The following is a 19,372-nucleotide window of genomic DNA, read 5'->3' as shown; positions in this document are numbered from 1 at the left end:
CAGTCAAGCACCATAAAAACTAGCATCTTCAAAACATCAAGTTTGTACACCTACATTGTATTTAACTTTGTTAATTATACCTCAATAAAGCTAAAAAATAATTCTGCATCAGCATCAAAACAAGGAAGGGGGTCACAAACAAGCCTTAAATACTGGTAGCCATGGAAAAAGCAGCCAATTCTGGGGTCAGCTGGAGTGGCCCAGCAGAGCACATGGAGGCATGCTCATCATTGTTGAGGTACTCCCACTCCCAGGCCTCCTCAGTGGACAGAGCCAGGAAATACATGTTTGTGTATATGCACAAGCATCGCACATTTATATCTGTGTTCATTTCTGTGCCTATCTATATGGAAATCTGTGAGCTCACACTGATACCTCCAATCCCAAATTTAAGAATTCACTCTAGTTTTCTCCTTTCCATATTTCTTTTCTTTTCTTTCCTTTTTGAGATGGAGTCTGGCTTTGTTGCCCAGGCTGGAGTGCACTGGCACAATCTTGGCTCACTGCAACCTCCGCCTCCCTGGTTCAAGCAATTCTCCTGCCTCAGCCTCACGAGTAGCTGGGATTATAGGCGGCCACCACAACGACTGGCTAATTTTTGTATTTTTAGTAAAGACAGGGTTTTGCCATGTTGGCTGGGCTGGTCTTGAACTCCTGACCTCAAGTGATCCACCCATCTCGGCCTCCAAGTGTTGGGATTACAGGTGTGAGCCACTGTGCCTGGCCTCCTTTCCATATTTCTACCTCTTCTTTTCTGAGAGTGACACCCCTAGCTCCCATGATCTTTAATACATTTTCTTATTTGATCTTCCCTTTGTGCAACTAATTCTGCACAGCTACTGCTGGCCCCTCTCTCACAGAGACACTGGCCCATTTCTCTTGATATCTGATATACGATGCCGTCTATTGTCCTCTTCTTGTGGCTCAGGCTGTGGCTCCCCACATTGGTCTGATGACTGGGGTAAATGCTCTTTCACCCAACCTGAGCTGACACAAAATGTCAGGCTACCCTCTGCGTGGATATCCTCCTCACTGTGCTCAAGTTCTGATGGTCTATGCCACCAAGGATGCCCTTCTCATCCTGCCCGATATGACGCTATTACTGGTATGGACTTACATCCCTGTGTGAACTCCTCCTCCCACTGCCTGGGTTCCATACTGGTCCCTCCTAGAACAATGCTTTCCTCCTCTGTCTTGTGACCCTCCCTTACCTGGCTCTGTTCCATGGTGGCTCTCTTTCCCCCTGGTGCAGCTATGTTGCACTGCCCAGCCTGAGGATTTCAGACTGATGGAGTGATTCAGGAAGGAAAGGGGGGAAAAAAAATGAAGGCAAGGGCAAGAGAAAACTAAATTTTCAATTAAAAAAAAAGGAGACAAAGCATCTGCAGAAGAAAATTCTCAATCATGGGCTAACATCTGCTTCAACGTTTTCACCTCAAACCTCAAGCAAGCATAACCACAGAGAAGATCCGGAAATTGTTCATGAAATAATGAATCAAAATGTTTGAGGCTCAGGCCTTCCTCTCCCACTACAAATTCATAGGAATAACAGGAAAAAATACATTGATTTCAAAAGTTTGTACTAGTGCCTAAAATATAGGAAGGGGGCCTTCAGAGAATGGAAAGCATGCGGAATCCCTAAAAGACAGAAGGTATATGTGGAAAAACTGAAAGACAATAAATTAAAGCTTTAGAAAAGGCAAAGGCAAAGGCAAGAGTGGCCATGCAGTTTCTCCATGCTTGGAGGTAGCTGGCCCAGGGACAGCAGGGCTGTGGGCTCCGCAGGGCGCTGGTTGGAATGTGCCCATAGGAGGAGCAGCCAGCTCTCTGCTGAGCTACACAGTTGGCAAGACGGTGGCTGACGGCAGAGGGCTCTGTGACCCCCCAGGGCCTGGTGCCATGTGACACCCTTGCACAGCAGGGACCCTGCCCAGAGGACCACCCACAGAGGTCCCACCCTGACAGGCCACCTCACTGAAATGGAAGACCCAGAAGTTCCACTGTTGGTCGAATGTGTGCTTCTGAGAAAGGATGGAGAATGGAGGGAAGGAGCATGCAAGCATGAATGAGAGGATCTCCCATCATCAGTGAGAGTTTTAATGAGATTCTTTAGAAAGAACTACAGTTTAAGACAGTTGACCAACGGCATCAAGATGAGTGAAAACAGATGGAACCCAAAATATGTTATGGCTGAAGTTAAACTGAATGAAGATACTGAAACTTGTTTTTTTTGTTGTTTGTTGTTTGTTTTTTTGAGGTGAGTTTTGCTATTGTTGCCCAGGCTGCAGTGGCACAATCTCAGCTCACTGCAACCTCCACCTCCCGGGTTCAAGCGATTCTCCCACCTCAGCCTCCCAAGTGGGATTACTGGTGCCCACGACTGCACCCGGCTAATTTTTGTATTTTTAGTAGAGACGGGGTTTCACCATGTTGGCCAGCCTGGTCTTAAACTCCTGACCTCAGGTGATCCACCTGCTTTGGCCTCCCAAAGTGCTGGGATTGCAGGCGTGAGCCACTGCGCCCCTCCAAAATACGGAAACATTTAAACAGGAATTAAAACCAATGGCTTACCCACCAAGGAGTAAGGCAGGGTGACTTCAGCTTTCTCAGCAACAACACTGATTGCAAAGAGAGAGAGTGGAGCCACAGCCCCAACTTTCTGCAGAAGAATCTTTCTCAGCGCAGAATCATAAACTCACCCTGATGTTATCCAAGTATTGCCTCCCCCCTCCCCTGCAATCCATGGAGTCAGGGATGTGGCACTCAATAGGCTAATCTAAAAACAAAGATAAGCACCCAAACAAGAACCACCAAGCTTTGGAGGAAACCAATAGCAGGAAAAAGCATTCTTAAACTCTGCAAGCAGAAACCTGATAACCAAGGGAAAGACTTGAGAAATTAATATCCTCACTGGGTGGAGGAAGACATCTTAGATACAAAAGAACAAGCCCTTATTAAAAAGCCATTTATGGATCTCAGAAAGGAATAATGATTGTCAAAATTAGAACCCAGTAGATGGGATGAATAGCAGAATGCACGTATAAAGCGTGGATTAGTGAGTGGAAATTTTGATGTGAAGAATCCTCCTGGAGTGTAGCACAAAAGGTCAGAGAAATGAAAAGCTTAAAGAAAATAAATAAAAGAATGAGGCATTGATCCAGAAGTTACAGTCATGGTTGACTGTGTATTGCTGAGAAAGAAATTGCAGAGATGGAGGCAGAAACATTCAAAGCATTGATGAGTTTTCCAGAGCTTAAAGAGACTCACTTGCTCTCAAAAGATGAAGGAAAACAGATGGAGCTTCACACAGGTCACAGCACAATCTCATAACTCATGAAGATAGAATACTTAAATATTTAAAGAGGAAAAGGAATCAACACATCACCTCCTAAGGAACAAGTTTCAGATTCACATCAGCTTTCTCAGCATCAAACTGAGTGCAAGGAGAAAATGGAGCAACACTCCCAATGTTCTGAGAGAAAGTAAATGTGAGCATTGAATGCTATACTACCCCAAATGTCATTCAATTGTAAGTCCAAAGTGAAAGACATTCTTTCAATTCAAAATTTAGTCTACATCAAAAGTCTCTGACTGTAACTCTGGGAAATTAACTCCATGACAAAGGAAAACAAATCCAGGAGAATGGCACAAGACGTAGTGATGAGTACAGATGCCAATAACATTTATTATTATGACTGAATAAGATTTTCCTATAAAATATATTTCTTTTTTTCTTTTAGACAAGGTCTCTCTCTGTCACCAGGCTGGAGTGCAGTAGCTGGATCATGGCTCACTGCAGGCTGCACCTCCCAGGCTCAAGCGATCCTTCCACTTCAGCCTCCTGAGTAGCTGGGACTACAGGTGCATGCCACAATGCCCAGCTAATTTTTGTATTTTTTGTAGAGATGGGGTCTCACTATCCTGCCCAGGCTGGTCTCAAATTCCGGGGCTCTAGCAATCCGCCTGCCTCAGCCTCACAAAGTGTTGGAATTACAGGTGTGAGCCACTGCGTCTGGCCAAAATATGTATATTTCCATAAAATATGTCTATTTCTCAAATGATGGCAACATGGGAGGTTGCTGGAGACTGTATGGAGAAAAGGAACTTGGGCTAAAGTTCTTGCCTAATTTGAGGCCCAAGTGATACTGATTTGCTTCAGATGCTCCATAGGCAAAATAAAATCTGTGTTAACAAGTACTAGAAGAAAAGCAACGAGGTATATAACGTCTAGGTAAATTAGAAACTACATTCAGCTAACACAGAAATCTAAAATACAGTGAGTCAAACAAATTAGAGGGTTGGTTTACATCACCTAAAAGAAGTCTGAGAGTGGACAGTCCAGGCTCAGTGGACAGCGCCATGATGTCATCACGGAACTAAGCATCTACTGTTTCCGCACCACCTCCCCACCATGTTGGGGAGATAACCCATGTCCTCATGCTCTCAAAGTGGTTACCAGAGTGCTGGCCATCAAGTTCACATTCTAGGGAAGAAGAGGGTTAAGGTGAAATGGGAAAAAGGCCCATTTGAGCCCAGCCTGGCTCCTTAAAGTGGTGTCCCAGAAGGCCCACCCAGCGACTCCTGCTGACATCTCATTGGCCAGCGAATATCACGTGACCACTCCAGTCGCAAGGGAGGCCGAGAAACGCTATTCCTTTAATTGCGCATGTTGCTAACCCCAATAAAATCAGTTCTTTTTAGTGATGAAGTGGGACTCAGTATGGGTAAGCAACTCACAATATCTGACACAATTTCTAAAACAGTAGGAAGAAAAAAACCTCACCCATCTCAAAACTCCCTGAAAACCTGGTTAATCCAACAAAAGACAGGACAATAAAAATAAATCTTAAGAGAAATGATAGATTTAGAGTACAAAATAATATAGCAATAAGCCAGATATATTAGGAATCAGCAAATGCAAATTAGTAATACCCACCTATTAGAAAATGAGACTTCTGGGTAGGCACAGTGGCTCTCACCTGTAATCCCAGCGCTTCTGGAGGCCAAGGCGGGAGGATCACTTGAGCCCAGGAGTTCTAGACCAGCCTGGGCAACATAGCATGATCCCATCTCTAAAAAAATACAAAAATTATCTGGGCATGGTGGTATGTGCCTGTGGTCCCAGCTACTGGGGTGCTGAGGTGGGAGGATCACTTGAGCACAGAAGGTTGAGGCTGCAGTGAGCTGTGATCATGCCACTGCACTCCAGCCTTGGTAACAGAGTTATTTTACAAATAACACCCATTCTACATAATCTTTTCTGCAAAATAGGAAAGACACTTCTCAATTCATTTTATGAGGCCAACATTATCCTGACATTAAGACCAGACAAAGATAGCGTAAGAATAGAAAACTATGGAACAAGGCCGGGCCTGGTGGCTCATGCCTATAATCCCAGCACTTTGGGAGGCCGAGGCGGGTGGATCACCTGAGGTCAGAAGTTCGAGACCGGCATGGCCAACATGGTGAAACCCCGTCTCTACTAAAAATACAAAAATTAGCCAGATGTGGTGGACACCTGTAATCCCAGCTGTTCAGGAGGCTGAGGCGGGATAAATGCTTGAACCCCGGAGGCAGAGGTTGCAGTGAGCTGAGATCGTGCCACTGCATTCCAGCCTTGGTGACAAGAGTGAAACTCTGTCTCAGAAAAAAAAAAAACAAAAACTGTGGCCCAATATACTTCATGAACATAGAAGCAAAAAATTTATTAACAAAATATTAGCAAATCCAATTTAGCAGGAAGTATATAATATTACAGTCACATATGGCTTAATGATGGGGATATGTTCTGAGAAATGCATCATTAGGTGATTTCATCATTGTGGGAACAACATAGAGTGTGCTTACATACATGTAGATGGTATAGTTTTCTACATAACTAGGCTATAGAGAAGAGATAAAGCCTATTGCTCCTAGGGTGCAAACCTGTACAGCATGTTACTCTGGTGGATACTTTAGACAATTATAACACAATGGTAAGTGTCTGTGTACCTAAACATAGAAAAAGTACAGTAAAAATATAGTATTATAGCACTCTGGGACCACTGGTGTATATGTGACTGAAATACTGTTATATAGTGCATGACTGTTATGTATGTATTACACACACACCACAACATGACCTAGTGTGCCTCATTTCAGGAATGAACAACTTCAATATTTCAAGAATGCACAGTTTCAATACTTGAAAACCAACCATTGTAATTTATATGATTAATTTAACGGGGGAAAACCACATGGTTATATCACTTGAAGTACAGAAAACATTTGACAAAATTCAACATTTGTTCATAATAAAAACTCTCAGCAAATTAGGACTAGAAGGGAATTTTCTCAACCTTTTAAAGTTTATCTACAAAAATCCTACAGCTAACATCCTACTTAATAGAGAAAGATGAAATGCTTTCCACCAAGGTTGGGAACAAGGCAAGGGTGTTTTCTCTTTCCAGTCCTGTTTATTAGAGGTTCCTGCCAGAAAAAGAAATAAAGATATACAGATTGGAAACAAAAAAATAAAACTACCCCTATTCATAAGCAACAGGATTGTCCATGTAGGAAATCCCAAGGAATCCACAAAATGAAAGCCAGAAATCTTCTAGAATAGATAAGATAATTGAGCAACATTGCGGGAAACAAAGTTAACACAAAATTCAGTCATGTTTCTGTATACTAACAATTGGAAACTTAAATATAAAAAGCAGTCCTGTTTACAATAGTTCCATAAAATGAAATTCTTAAGTAAATCTAACAAAGCATGTAAAAAATCTGTATTTGGAAAACTAAAAAACACTGACAAAAGAAACCAAAGAAGGCCTAAATCAATGGAGAAACATACTGTGTTCACGGATTGAAAGACTCAACAAAGTAAAGATGTTAATTATACACAAATTGATCTATAGATTTAATGTAATTCCAATCAAAATGCCAGAAAGATTTTTATAGATATAGACAAGCTGATTTTAAAATTTATGTGGAAAATTCAAAGAATTAGGATAGCCAGAGCACTTCTGAAAAAACCAATAAATTTAGAGTAATCATATTATTTAATTTTAAGATTTATTATAAAGCTGCAGTAATAATTAAGACTGTGGTATTGGTAAAGGGATAGACACATAGATCAATGAAATAGACTAGACAGTCCTGAGATAGATTCACACAAACAAGGCCAATCATTTTTTGACAAAGATACAAAGGGATTCCAATGGAAAAAGGACAGTCTTTTCAACAAGTGGTCAAATAACTGGAAATTCATATGCAAGAAAATGAACCTCAACCTAATCCTCATATAAAAATTAATTCAAAATGATTCATGGCTATAAATGTAAAACATACCTATAAAATCTTAGCAGATAACATGTGAGAAAATCTTTATTATTTACAGTTAGAAAAGGAGTTCTTAGATATGACAACAAATGTGAAATTCATAAAGGAAAAAAATTTATTAATTGGACTTCAACCGTGAAAGATACTGTTAAGAAAATGAAAATATAAGCCACATAATGGGAGAAAATATAAATCACATACCTCACAGATAATTTTTATCCATAATATATAGAGAACTCTCAAAATTAATTAGCAATTGTGATGGTTAATGCATGTGTCGACTTGACTGGGCTAAAAGATGCCCAGATAGCTGGTAAAACACGATTTCTTGGTGTGTCTGTGAGTATGTTTCTGGAAGAGATTAGCATTGAAATTGGTAGGCTGGGTCAATGAGGTTGCCCTCACCAATGTGGTGGCCAGTATCCAATTTGTTGAGAGCCTAAATAGAACAAAAAGGTGGAAGAAGTGTGAATACACTCTCTTTTCTTGAGCTGCGACATTCACCTTCTCCTACAGAGCTCCTGGTTCTCCGGCTTTCGACTTTGGGACTTGCACCAGAGGGCAGTCCTCCCTTTCCCACCCTTCCAACTCCAGCCAAATTACATCACCAGCTTTCCTGGTTCTCCAGCTTTCAGAGAGCAGACTGTGAGACTTCTCAGCCTCCATAGTTGCAGTAAGCCAATCCCATGATAAATCTGTTTCTATCTCTACCTCCTATTGGTTCTGTTTCTCTGGAGAACCTCAGTGAATACAGTAATAAACAGCCCATTAAAATATGGCCAAAGACTTAAGCAGACGCATTACTAAGAAGACATATGGATACCAACTAAGCACATGAAAAGATGCTCATCACCATTAGCCATTAGAGAAACGAGTTAGTAAACTTTTCCAGTAAAGGATTAGATACATAGTAAACATTTCCAGCTTCATGGGCTGAGAGGCAAAATTGATGATATGACGTGTATACGTAGTTATATAGCAAGAGAGAAAACAAGTTTCCACAAATTTTTATTGATGAAATTAAAGATATAATAAAAATTGAGTAAGTTTTGTAATACAGGTGGACTAATGAAAACAATGCATTTTTGGGGGTGGGCAGAAGGACCATGTTTAGTTTAATCAGTGCTGAAAGTTAGTGTTTCCTGTCATCAAAATCAGTTGCACATGCTTATATGTGATGAATTTTATATATTTCATCTTTGCAATGTCTTTTTACACGTATAGGCACTATGTAAAATATTTGGTACTGCCAAATACTAATATGAATCTGATATGGTTTGGATCTGTATCCCCACCAAATCTCATGTTGAATTGTAATTCTCAATGTTGGAGGTGGGGCCTGGTGGGAAGTGATTGGAGCATGGGGGTGGTCCTTCATGAAGGATTTAGCACCATCCCCTTGGTGCTGTTCTTGTGATAGTGAGTTCCCATGAGATCTGGTTGTTTGAAAGTGTAGCACCTCCCCCGCCTCCTCCCTGCGACCCTTCCTCCTGCTCCAGCCATGTGAAGTGCCAGCTTCCTTTTCATCTTCTGCCATGATTGTTAAGTTTCCTGAGGTCTCCCCAGAAGCCAAGCAGATGCTGCCATGCTTCCTGTACAGCCTGAAGAATCATGAGCCAATTAGACCTCTTTTCTTTATAAGTTACCCAGTCTCAGGTATTTCTTTATAGCAGTGGAAAAATGAACTAATGTAGAATCCATGAACATATGACTTTGATTGAGAATATTCTTCACTTGGGAGATACTTATAGAGTTCTATTAGATTCTTCTTTTGACATTTGCCTGTACGCATGTCATTACATTGTTGATTAACTACTTCCAGTTGAAGTTCAGGTGGTCGCTACTCAATTGCTTAAATAAATAGATTTAGAAATGTTGAAATTCCCCTTGTACTTGCATAGAAGTCTGAAATGCACGTGCTGCTGGAACTGCAGTTTGAGTTCAGAAAAGATACCCCCTGCAAATTTGTGTGGGAATGGATATCTCACTTCATGTTTTAACTTTTGACAGCTCGGGAAGTACTTAGAGCCGCTTAACATTACTTGTGATTCAACATTGTTGCCAACTTGACTTTACCATAGTATAGATATTATGTATAAGTTTTGTTTTTCCCTTTAACTTCAGGTTTAATTCATTAAGGAACATAAAGACTGCAGCAAAAACTTATTTCTAGTGCTATTCAGTGCTGGATAATAGTAGTTAAAGGCAGTTTTTCTCATTCAGAAAAATTTCAATCTCGACCTTTAACTTTAAAGTTCTCAGTAAAACCTTACCATTGCTAAGCTATGGAACTGCTGTGTGGTTGGGCAAGTCAGCAAATTCAGCTTCTATTTCTAAAAAAAGTTCATGGAACTGATGATGGTTGAGTCAATGATGCCATGTGAAGTCTACCATTGACACTACTGGTTCAGTAACAGGATTGATTCCAATGTTTTCCACAAAGTACCTACAGATGAATGATACAATGAATAACCATAGGCTTTAAGCACCTACATTTTCATAAACTTTGTTTTTTCAACTAAGCCTTTGTTCGGCCTCACACATATTTTCACTACTATCAGATTTATCACATCTTGGCAGATTCCATTTCAGGCTGTGTTGAATTAGCATTTTCTCAATTTCTTCAACAAATATTCTCATCCATGTTTGTTTCATACACATAGAGGTTAATTTCTGTCACTTCAAACTTGGCAGTTACCCTTCAATAAGCAACAGCCAAGCCGTATTGGTACATCTGTCAACTCATTAAGAGCCAAGAAAAACCACTTGAAATCATTTGCCTTGTTGTTTAATTGGCTATTGATATTGTTACTCATGTCTTTGACTTTTTGAGCAGTTATTCTCATTGAAAGACTAACAATGGGCTGGGTGCGGTGGCTCACATCTGTAATCCCAGCATTCAGGAGGCTGAGATGGGCGGATCACCTGAGGTCAGGAGTTCAAGACCAGCCTGGCCAACATGGTGAAACCCCATCTCTACTAAAAATACAAAATTAGCCGGGTGTGGTGGCACATGCCTGTAATCCCAGCTACTCGGGAGGCTGAGTCAGGAGAATTGCTTGAACTTGGGAGGTGGAGGTTGCACTGAGCCGAGATCACACCACTGCACGCCAGCCTGGGTGACAGAGCTACAGTCTGCCTCAAAAAAAAAAAAAAAAAAAAAGCTAATGATGTTTATTTTCTCTGGACACATTTCTTCAGCTGTTGCAATCAAATATGATTTAATTAACTCACTACTGGTAATAACAATAACCTTTCCCTGCTTGGCTAACAAATGAGCAACTTGGTAACCTATTTTGTTTGCAGTCTCATTTTGATTTTTTAGTTTTTGTAAAGAAATTCTACTGTGATGAGATATGCCACTTAAAATGTTTAACTTTGATGATTATTAACTTCTTGCAAGTTAAGAATATTGTGGAGTGCTTAGTCTGGTAATGTTGATGTATAACATCGTGTTCTTTTAGCATAGCTATAGTGTCATTGCATAATGGACACAATGCTTTGCCATTGTCTTAAAAGTGCGACATTTAAAGTCTGCTTTTGTCTTTTCTTCTTATTTTGATGTGATGGGCATGCACTGGTAATTAAAAAATAGGTCACAGTACAGCAGTATATATGGCACACAGAACACTGTTTAGCTATAACTGCACCTCTGTGATTTTTGTGGGCTGAGCAGCAGTGGAAATGAGAAGAGTGCCATGTATGGTCCCCTTCAACAAATATTTAACTCTGTCATTGTAGTGCAAATGTGGCTATAGACAATATATAAGCAAATAAGCATGGTAGTGTTCTAATAAAACTTTATAGACACAGAAAATTTGAATTTTGTATAATTTTCATGTGTCATGAAATAATATTCTTTGAGTTTTTCCAATCACTGCAAAATGTACAAATATTCTTTGCAGGATGTACAAAAACAGGCAGGCAGTGGGCTGTATTGACCTACCAGTTGTAGAATGCCCAACCATGCCCCAAGTCAATGTCCATTACACAATGCTGAGCCCCTAACAGGAACCAATGTGTGGAATGATAGTGGACCTGTGACTACGCCTCAAGTTATTCACTTGGGAATTTATGCATTCTGTCCCTGTAACTTCAGGCTCCATCTGACTGGAGGTACTAGATTCTAGGGAGGAAAGACATTTATCAGGGGTCACAGTAAGAGTCTCACTAAACATAAAGCTATGGCTGTGACCTGGTCACTTTATCCTCCTTATGCCAAGAGACAAGAAGTCACTCTGTAATGAAAGGAGTCACTCTGTTGGCAGGAATAATTAACACTGATCATTAGGAGAAGATGCACTGCTGCTACACTAGGTGGGGGTGAGCAGGAAAGACTATGAATGTGGCTTGGATGATTCACTGGAAAATTTCTTGGTGCTTCGCTGCCCAGGTGTAATGGTAGATTAACCCATACAGCAATCATAGCCTGAGAATTATAGCCAGAGAATTATAGCCAGGGATGAGGGTCTGGATCACTACTGCATCCACTTCCCTTCCCATTACTGGCAGCCTGTGTAGACAGCAGAGATGCAAGTCAAACAGGAAAGGAATCTAGAAAGGGTAGTGGATGAAGGGGAAAAGGTGTGTGACTGACGGTCTCAAAGTAAATGATGGGCCTGTAACTTGTCCTTTTGACCCTTTTCTTTTTTCTTCAGGAGTACACATGCGGGTTTATTAAACATAAGTAAACTTGTGTTATTGGGGTTTCTTGTACATTTTGTTACCCAGGTAATAAGCCTATTACCCATAAGTTATTTTTCTTGATCTTCTCCCTCCTCCCACCATCCACCCTCCAATAGGCCCCAGCATCTGTTGTTCCCCTCTATGTGTCCACGTATTCTCACCATTTAGCTCCCACTTATGAGTGAGGACATGTGGTATTTGGTTTTCAGTTTTGTGTTAGTTTGCTAAGGATAATGGACTCCAGCTCCATCCATGTTCCTGCAAAAGACATGATCTCATTCTTTTTTATGGCTGCATAGTATTCCATGGTGTATATATATGTACCACATTTTCTCAGTCTACCAATGATGGGCATTTAGGTTGTAAGGAATATAAATCATTCTATCATAAAGACACATGCATATGTATGTTTATTGCAGCACTATTCACAATAGCAAAGACATAACCCTTCTCTTTTAAGTTTTCCCAGGAGACAAGACCAACCAGAATCGTTATTTTTAAATGGTGAACATTTACTATGGGAAGCAAGTAGATATGAGTGGCATAAAGGGTTGGGCTGCAGTGGATTTGCAGATGTAGTGGATCCTTTCTTCATAGCTGGTGACTCATCCCACATCTCTTGGGAATATTGGCTGCTGCTGGGTCACTGCTGTCATCCATTGGGAATTGTTTTTGGCCATAGGGAAGATATTTGACCAAGATTATGTCCTCTCCTAAGGGGAATCCTGCAGCCAATCACTGGCTTGTGGTTGGTGTTATAGGTTGAAGTGTATCCCTCCTAAAAGATATGTTGAAGTCCTAACCATCAATACCTCAAAAAGTGACCTTATTTGGAAATAGAGTTTTTGCAGATGTAGTCAATAAGATGAAGTCATTGGGTGGGCCCTAATCTGGTATGATTAGTGTCCTCATATTAAGGGGAAAGTTGGACACAGGCACAGATGTGCACAGGGGGAAGAATATGTGAAGACACAGGGAGAATGCCATGTGAAGACAGAGGATTGGAGCGATGTGTCTACATGCCATGGAACACCATGGGGGATGCCAGCACATCCCCCAAAGCTAGGAAGAGGAAAGGAAAGGTCCTTTTCCTACAGGTTTCAGGAGCATGGCCTTGCTGACACATTGATTTTGGATTTCTAACCTCCAGAACTGTGAGCCAATTAAACTTCTGTTGTTCTAGTCCCCTGTCTTAGTTTGTCCAGGCTGCTATAAGAAAATACTATAAGGCTGGGTACGGTGGCTCACACCTCTAATCCCAGCACTTTGGGAGGCCAAGGTGAGTGGGTCACTTGAGGTCAGGAGTTCAAGACCAGCCTGGCCAACATGGTGAAACCCCGTCTCTACTAAACATACAAAAATTAGCTGGGCGTGGTGGTGGACACCTTTAATCCCAGCTACTTGAGAGGCTGAGGCATGAGAATCACTTGAACCCAGGAAGCGGAAATTGCAGTGAGCTGAGATCACGTTACTGTAGTCTACCCTGTGTGACAGAGCGAGACCCTGTCACAAAATAAAAATAAAAAAAGAGGAAAGAAAGAAAGAAGCAAAGAAACAAAGAAACAAACAAAGAAAGAAACAAAGAAAGAAAAAGAAAGAAAGAAAAATCACATTCTGTTTCACCTTCTTCCTCCCTGCTCCCCCTTTCTCCCTCAGACTCCAAGTCCCCACGCTTCCCCTCTCTCTTCCCTCTTCAGGTTTCTTCTTCCCTCCCTTCCTTCTTTTCTTTCCTTCCTCCCTTCCTTCCATAGGGTCTTACTGTGTTGCCCAGGCTGGAGTGCAGTGGCACGATCTGCAGCCTTGATCTCCTGGCCTCAAGTGATCCTCCCTTTTTTGCCACCCAAAGTGGTGGGATTACAGGGAGCACCACTGTGCCCGACCCCTCCAGGTTTCTTTATTTCTCCCTCCCCTGCCTTCCCCGTGTCATCCTTCTCCTCCAGTCCCAAAGTGCCCAGCCTCCTCACCTCTGATCTGGGACTTTCAGCACCAGCCCATGTCCATTCCATGCCCATGCCCACCCTTACCAGGGTAGAGGGGACAGAGGAGGGAATGACAGAATTTGTCTCCAGGAATGCAGACCCTGGGGGCTCCAGGTCTCCTCAGAGAGGTGGGCTATGAGTAGATAGTCCATTAATTCATCCACTCATTATACATTCGGTGAACAATTATTTTTCACCTACTATGTCCTGGTATTGTGCAGCCTCTGGGGTCACAAACATGAGGAATGCTCAGCCTCTGCCCTCTAGGAACCAGTGAGAAAAGGGGCCAGTCAGCAAACAGGTGACTGTGTAAGATCAGGTGAGGACCACAGGTGGATATAGATCAGGTGGAGATCTTTAAAGGGGGCCACGGGGCTTCCCAAGGTGCAGGACCCACCAAGTAAACTCCTGGGTCCTCCTGGGAGGCTGCTGTGCCAGGGGCTGCATGTGAGGGTCACTTATCTGGGGATGGGGCTGGGGCTGCTGCAGAAGAAATGCCTGAGGCAGGGGCTGAGGGTTGCCTTAGAACAGCCCATTCCCAGGAGACCTGCGTTTCCTCCTCTGCAGGCCGTGGGGCTGGGAACACATGCAGAGGGCTAGTCCCACTGGGACCCTCACTGAGTCCTGCTTTCTTCTCCTTTTTCCAGCCCTCCTTCAAGGGGCCTACTGAGAACCTCTGGAGGAAACTCTGGTAGAGGAGGTGGAGAATGGTGGGGGTGGGATGGGAGAATGGTACCCTAGGATGCTGGTACTTCTGTGCTCAGCGCTCACCCACAGTGGCCCTGAGGGGCCTGTGTCTTGCTCCCTGTGCTGCATCCCTTACCCCAGCTCCAGGAGGCTCACTCCACCATGCTCACACCAGGCCCCTCACCCAGCACACTTTCCAACCTCCCCTTGGAAGGCATCTTCCTCTGCTCCTCAGCCCCTGGGGTGCCTCCTCCCTGCCCACTGGCTAGCGGCTGAGCTGGTTCTAGTAGCACTCAAGGCCCAGCACCCACCCTGCTTCTAGGGTCACCTCATCCACCAATGCCCCAGCCCCTGGGCCTCTTTCCTGTCTGGATCTCCCTCCTTTCTGGACTCCAGCCCCCTTGTTCCTCTGGGCTCTAGTAATGGGATCTTTCCGGTGCCCTTGGAGTGCAGGGACCTTTATCCTTCTCCTAACACCCAAACACACTTGGATCCTAGCATGATGATCTCTGTGTTATAAATGAGATGGGTAGAGGTATTTAAATCAGCTTTTATTGAGGCATAATTTACATACATATAACATATATCCATTTTAGATGTACATTTCATTGATTTTTTTGGGGACAAGTTTATACACCTGTGTGACCATCTTGGCAACCAAAATACAGAACATTGCAGGCTGGGTGTGGTGGCTCATGTCTGTAATCCCAGCACTTTGGAAGGCTGAGACAGATTGCTTGAACTTAGGAGTTTGAGACCAGCCTGGGCAACACGGTGAAACCTTGTCTTTACAAAAAATACAAAAATTAGCTGGGTGTGGTGGCTATTCTGGAGGCTGAGGTTGGAGGATTGCTTGAGCCCAGGAGGTTGCAGCTGCAGTGAGCCATGATCGTGCTACTGCACTCTAGCCTAGGTGACACAGCTAGACCCTGCCTCATGAAAAAAAAAAAAAAAAAAAAAGAAAAGAAAAGAAAAAGAAAGAAAGAAAGAAAAAATCTAGAACATTCCATTACCCACATAGTTCCCATTCAGTCTCCATCTCAAAGTCTGGGCAACCACTGCTGTGTCCCCATTGACGACAGTTGTCCCCACTGCAGTGCACACACATGGATTCACAGTGTGCCTTCTTCAGAGTCTGGCTTCTTTTGCTTGGCTAATTTTTTAAGATTCAGGATGGAGATTTTTTAGCGGGATTTTTCTAGAAACGATGAGAACCAGAAGCTTTGGGAAAACATGGAGATGCTGGGGTCTGCATGATGTGGTGGTTTAGAGCCAAGGCTCAGGGTGGAGCAGAGCTGGGACCAAATGCTAGCTCCACAGCTGACCAGCTATGAAACAGGGTGACGTGAGCCAGGCATGATCTCTGCACCTCCATTGCGAAGTGGGACTAATATCACTGCATTGCTATTACCACGGACAGGAATGTGGTGACTAGTGGCTTGACTCAGGAGCCAGACTGATGGAGGCACTAAATTGACAGAGGTCTCCCGGGGGCCTGGCCAAGATCTTTATCTTCAAATAGGTGCTTCCTGCTCCTTCCCTGTCCTACACATTGTACCCCACTATTTCCCCATCCCCCACCTCATTGCTGTCTTCCCCACTCCCTCATTCCATTAACTTCAAACTGACACCCCCGCCATCCTCAAAGCACCTCCTCCTCTTCCCTACATTCCCCCTACAGATCCACATCGGCCTCTCCCATACTCACCCTACACATTCCCAGTGCATTCCTCAGTGACCCCGGGGGCTGTGCCTCACCACGTCCAGCTGGGTCTTCAGAGGTTGCAATCAGGCAGAAAGGGGCCTGCTTCTGCAGAGGCCACCCTCATCTATCTGATTGTGGCCTTGAGGTGCTCAGGGACAGAGAAAGACAGGAGAGCACTTTAACCCATTTGAGCTTTGGATGGAGCCCAGGCTAGTCCTGGGGGCCTCAAGGAGTTTTCTGGCCTGTGTGTGTCCTGTCCTCTCAGGTGCCTAAAAACAGACTGACCTGCAGATAGGTCAGACATAGGGGGCTTAGCAACAGTGAAGGAGTTTTTCGTGTCCCTCCAATTCCACCGTCCTCATCAGAGATATTGTTAGTTTTTGTGTACATCCTCCTATTTCCCCTCTTTAAGATAATGCCTTTACAGCACATGTGTATAAATGTGTGTTTATATTGGGATCACCTTGCCTTTCATCTTGATTTGATTCACTTATGAAATCTTGTACTTTTCTATATCTGTACATAGAGAGCAAACCCATTCTAATAGTTATTTGGAATACCAGGGTTTAAAGGAACTGAAAGGCATTTAATGAATACCAGCCAGATTTTAATGAGCAGCATTATATACCGTTGTGTCAATGGGTCAGTACTTGGAGTCTTCTAGGTTTTCCTTAGAAGAGGCTCATATGCTGGAAGCTGTCCTGGTGCCTGCATCACAGGTGCCCTTATGACATCACAGGTCCCGCCCTTCCTCCACTCTTCCTGTTGGAGTCCTGATCGGAGGAGTGCGGGCCGGAGGGTGATGGGACCATCTAGCCCCTAACCATGGGTAATTTAGTAAAGTCCAGACCTGTGCGAATTTTACGACCTGTCCCCAGTCAGATGTTTTGTAAGAGGCAGTCAGAACCACACTAGCTTTCTGAGGGGAGAGTAAGTTCCCCACAGTTACTCATGACAGGACCCCCCTCCATGTTTGAAGTCCTAGAGAAAGCCAGGAAGCTGTCTAGAAACAGTGAGAATGGTGTTTGACTTGGCACCTAGCAGTGGGAGAGCACCTTTCACTTTCTTCCCTATTTCCCCCCATAAACTCTGATTCCAGAAGGATGGCAAGCTGTTTTAAATGATCATTAAAGATAATGATGAAATCACATCGATAGAACAGAGCTGGAAGGAACAAAGGGGAGAAGAGGGAAGCGACTCCACCCCCAACACCCTCACCCCTACCAGGCCACACCCTTACCCACAACTCCGTGAGTGGCTGGGTCCAGAGAGCCTTAACCAGTGACATCTCTGACCCCTGTGGTCCAGCAGAGTGACTCAAAAATCTATGACCCTGTAATTTATTGTACAAAGAGTGGCTTCAGTGAGGGAAACAGGCACCTGTCCTCATTACCTGACATCAATCAGGGTGTTCCAGAAAAACTAGGGTGAAACGTCAGGGTATGCAGAGCTGGAATGAATGGGGACTGGCTGTCTCTTGCCCCCATTTTCTTGTCAGGCAGAGAGATGTGAGTCTGGCTGAGATACAGAATGGAGACTGTGGCCAGGAGTGGGGCAGAGGAGTGTGATCCCAGACCATATAGGGCTGGGGGCTGCAAGTGGGGACTGTGGGGAATGCAGGGACCAAGGGGCAAAATGTGTGTTAGTGTGTGGAGTGTGCATGTTTGTACAGATGCATGCATAGCTGAAGTTCAAGCTGTTCACAATGTGTGTGAGGTGGAGGAATCTGTTACCACTTTGGTGAAGAGGAAGGAACACAGCAGCTTGTGGGTTTGACTTGAAGTCAGAGTAAAGAGGGCAGGAGGAGCAAAGGACACCACTTCTTCAGCGGATGGGAGGGCTCTGAAGGGAAGAGTCATGGATCCCAGGTAGATGGCAGCTCTTTTACCTCTAAGTCACAGTGTTCTTGCTCTAGACTGGCCAGCAAGGTCCATGGAAAATGGGATGAGGTAGCTAGGGCAGATGTACACCTATTTTGCAGACGGGGACATTGAAACTCAGAGGTCAAGTGAGGTGAGCACATTCACTAACCTGTGGGTGGCAGAGGGGGGACACCTACCTGGTCTCCTGGGTTCAGCTGTTGCCCTGCCCAGTGCTGAACTTTAGAGGAAGGAGCCCTCATTGATAGAGGATCAGGGCCCCTTCCTGGCATACCCTGAGTGTGTCTGTTTTCTCTTGTAAGGCCCAGAAGAGAAGACCATCATGACAGAAAGGTCTGCAGCTGTTTTCATCCAGGCCTGGTGGCGGGGCATGCTGGTGCGACGCACACTGCTGCATGCAGCCCTCAGGGCTTGGATCATTCAGTGCTGGTGGAGGCAGGTGCTGGAGAAGCTGCTGGCAAAGAGGCGGAGGATGGTGTTGGAGTTCTATGTGCAGCAGGAATGGGCAGCAGTCAGGCTGCAGTCCTGGGTCCGCATGTGGCGTGTCCGCCAGCGTTACTGTCGTTTGCTCAATGCTGTCCGCATCATCCAGGTCTATTGGCGCTGGCACAGCTGCCATTCCCGTGTCTTTATTGAGGGCCACTACGAACTCAAAGAAAACCAACTTAATATTCAACTTGAAATCTCTTTGGGCTCACAGGCTTGTAAGGTGCAACAATGCATACCCCTTCCATTAAAAGAATGACCAGGTCTGCTATATCTGTGTCCCCAGCTCTCTTCGTCAGATGTATTTTCAGGAGGTCATTGTTTGAGATAATGATGGGAAATACTAGGCATGTCACAAGTCAGCTGTGAGGAATCAGCAGGGGTTGTCTTGGTTTCCATGTGGAGAAGGATTCTGAGAGCCGTCTGAGATGAGTAGGACCTGTGATTGATTAGCAATGTCTGCCATAGGTAGACGAGTTGGGGTTTCAGGGTCACCAAGTCAACCAACTCTAGGGAGACTATGTAAATGGAACACCCTGTGGTTGTGCAGCATGGAAGACTGTGTCATCCTTTGCTATTCATTCATTCATTCATTCATTCATTTATAGAGACTGGGTCTTGCTCTG

The 19,372-nt window shown here is 43.9% G+C and overlaps 1 protein-coding gene across 2 annotated transcripts; it reads left to right on the top strand.

The window, feature by feature from the left end:
* The first annotated feature begins 17,123 nt into the window (after positions 1 to 17,123).
* Positions 17,124 to 19,017, top strand: IQCF5 (IQ motif containing F5). 2 transcript variants are annotated; one of them, XM_016939891.2, is made up of 3 exons: positions 17,124 to 17,209; positions 18,296 to 18,393; positions 18,563 to 19,017. In XM_016939891.2, exon 3 carries the CDS (start codon positions 18,583 to 18,585, stop codon positions 19,003 to 19,005), a length of 423 nt encoding a protein of 140 aa, XP_016795380.1. In that variant the 5' UTR covers positions 17,124 to 17,209; positions 18,296 to 18,393; positions 18,563 to 18,582; the 3' UTR covers positions 19,006 to 19,017. The 2 variants fall into 2 exon arrangements, with proteins under 2 accessions (XP_016795380.1, NP_001264980.1); NM_001278051.1 differs by lacking the exon at positions 18,296 to 18,393 and having other exon boundaries at positions 17,153 to 17,209.
* Positions 19,018 to 19,372: the final 355 nt, after the last annotated feature.

The sequence above is a fragment of the Pan troglodytes genome, chromosome 2, assembly GCF_028858775.2.
Source record: "Pan troglodytes isolate AG18354 chromosome 2, NHGRI_mPanTro3-v2.0_pri, whole genome shotgun sequence".
In the NCBI taxonomy this organism is placed as follows: domain Eukaryota; kingdom Metazoa; phylum Chordata; class Mammalia; order Primates; family Hominidae; genus Pan; species Pan troglodytes.
The sequence above is the reverse complement of the archived record's forward strand: the minus strand, read 5'-3'. Positions and strand labels throughout refer to the sequence as shown.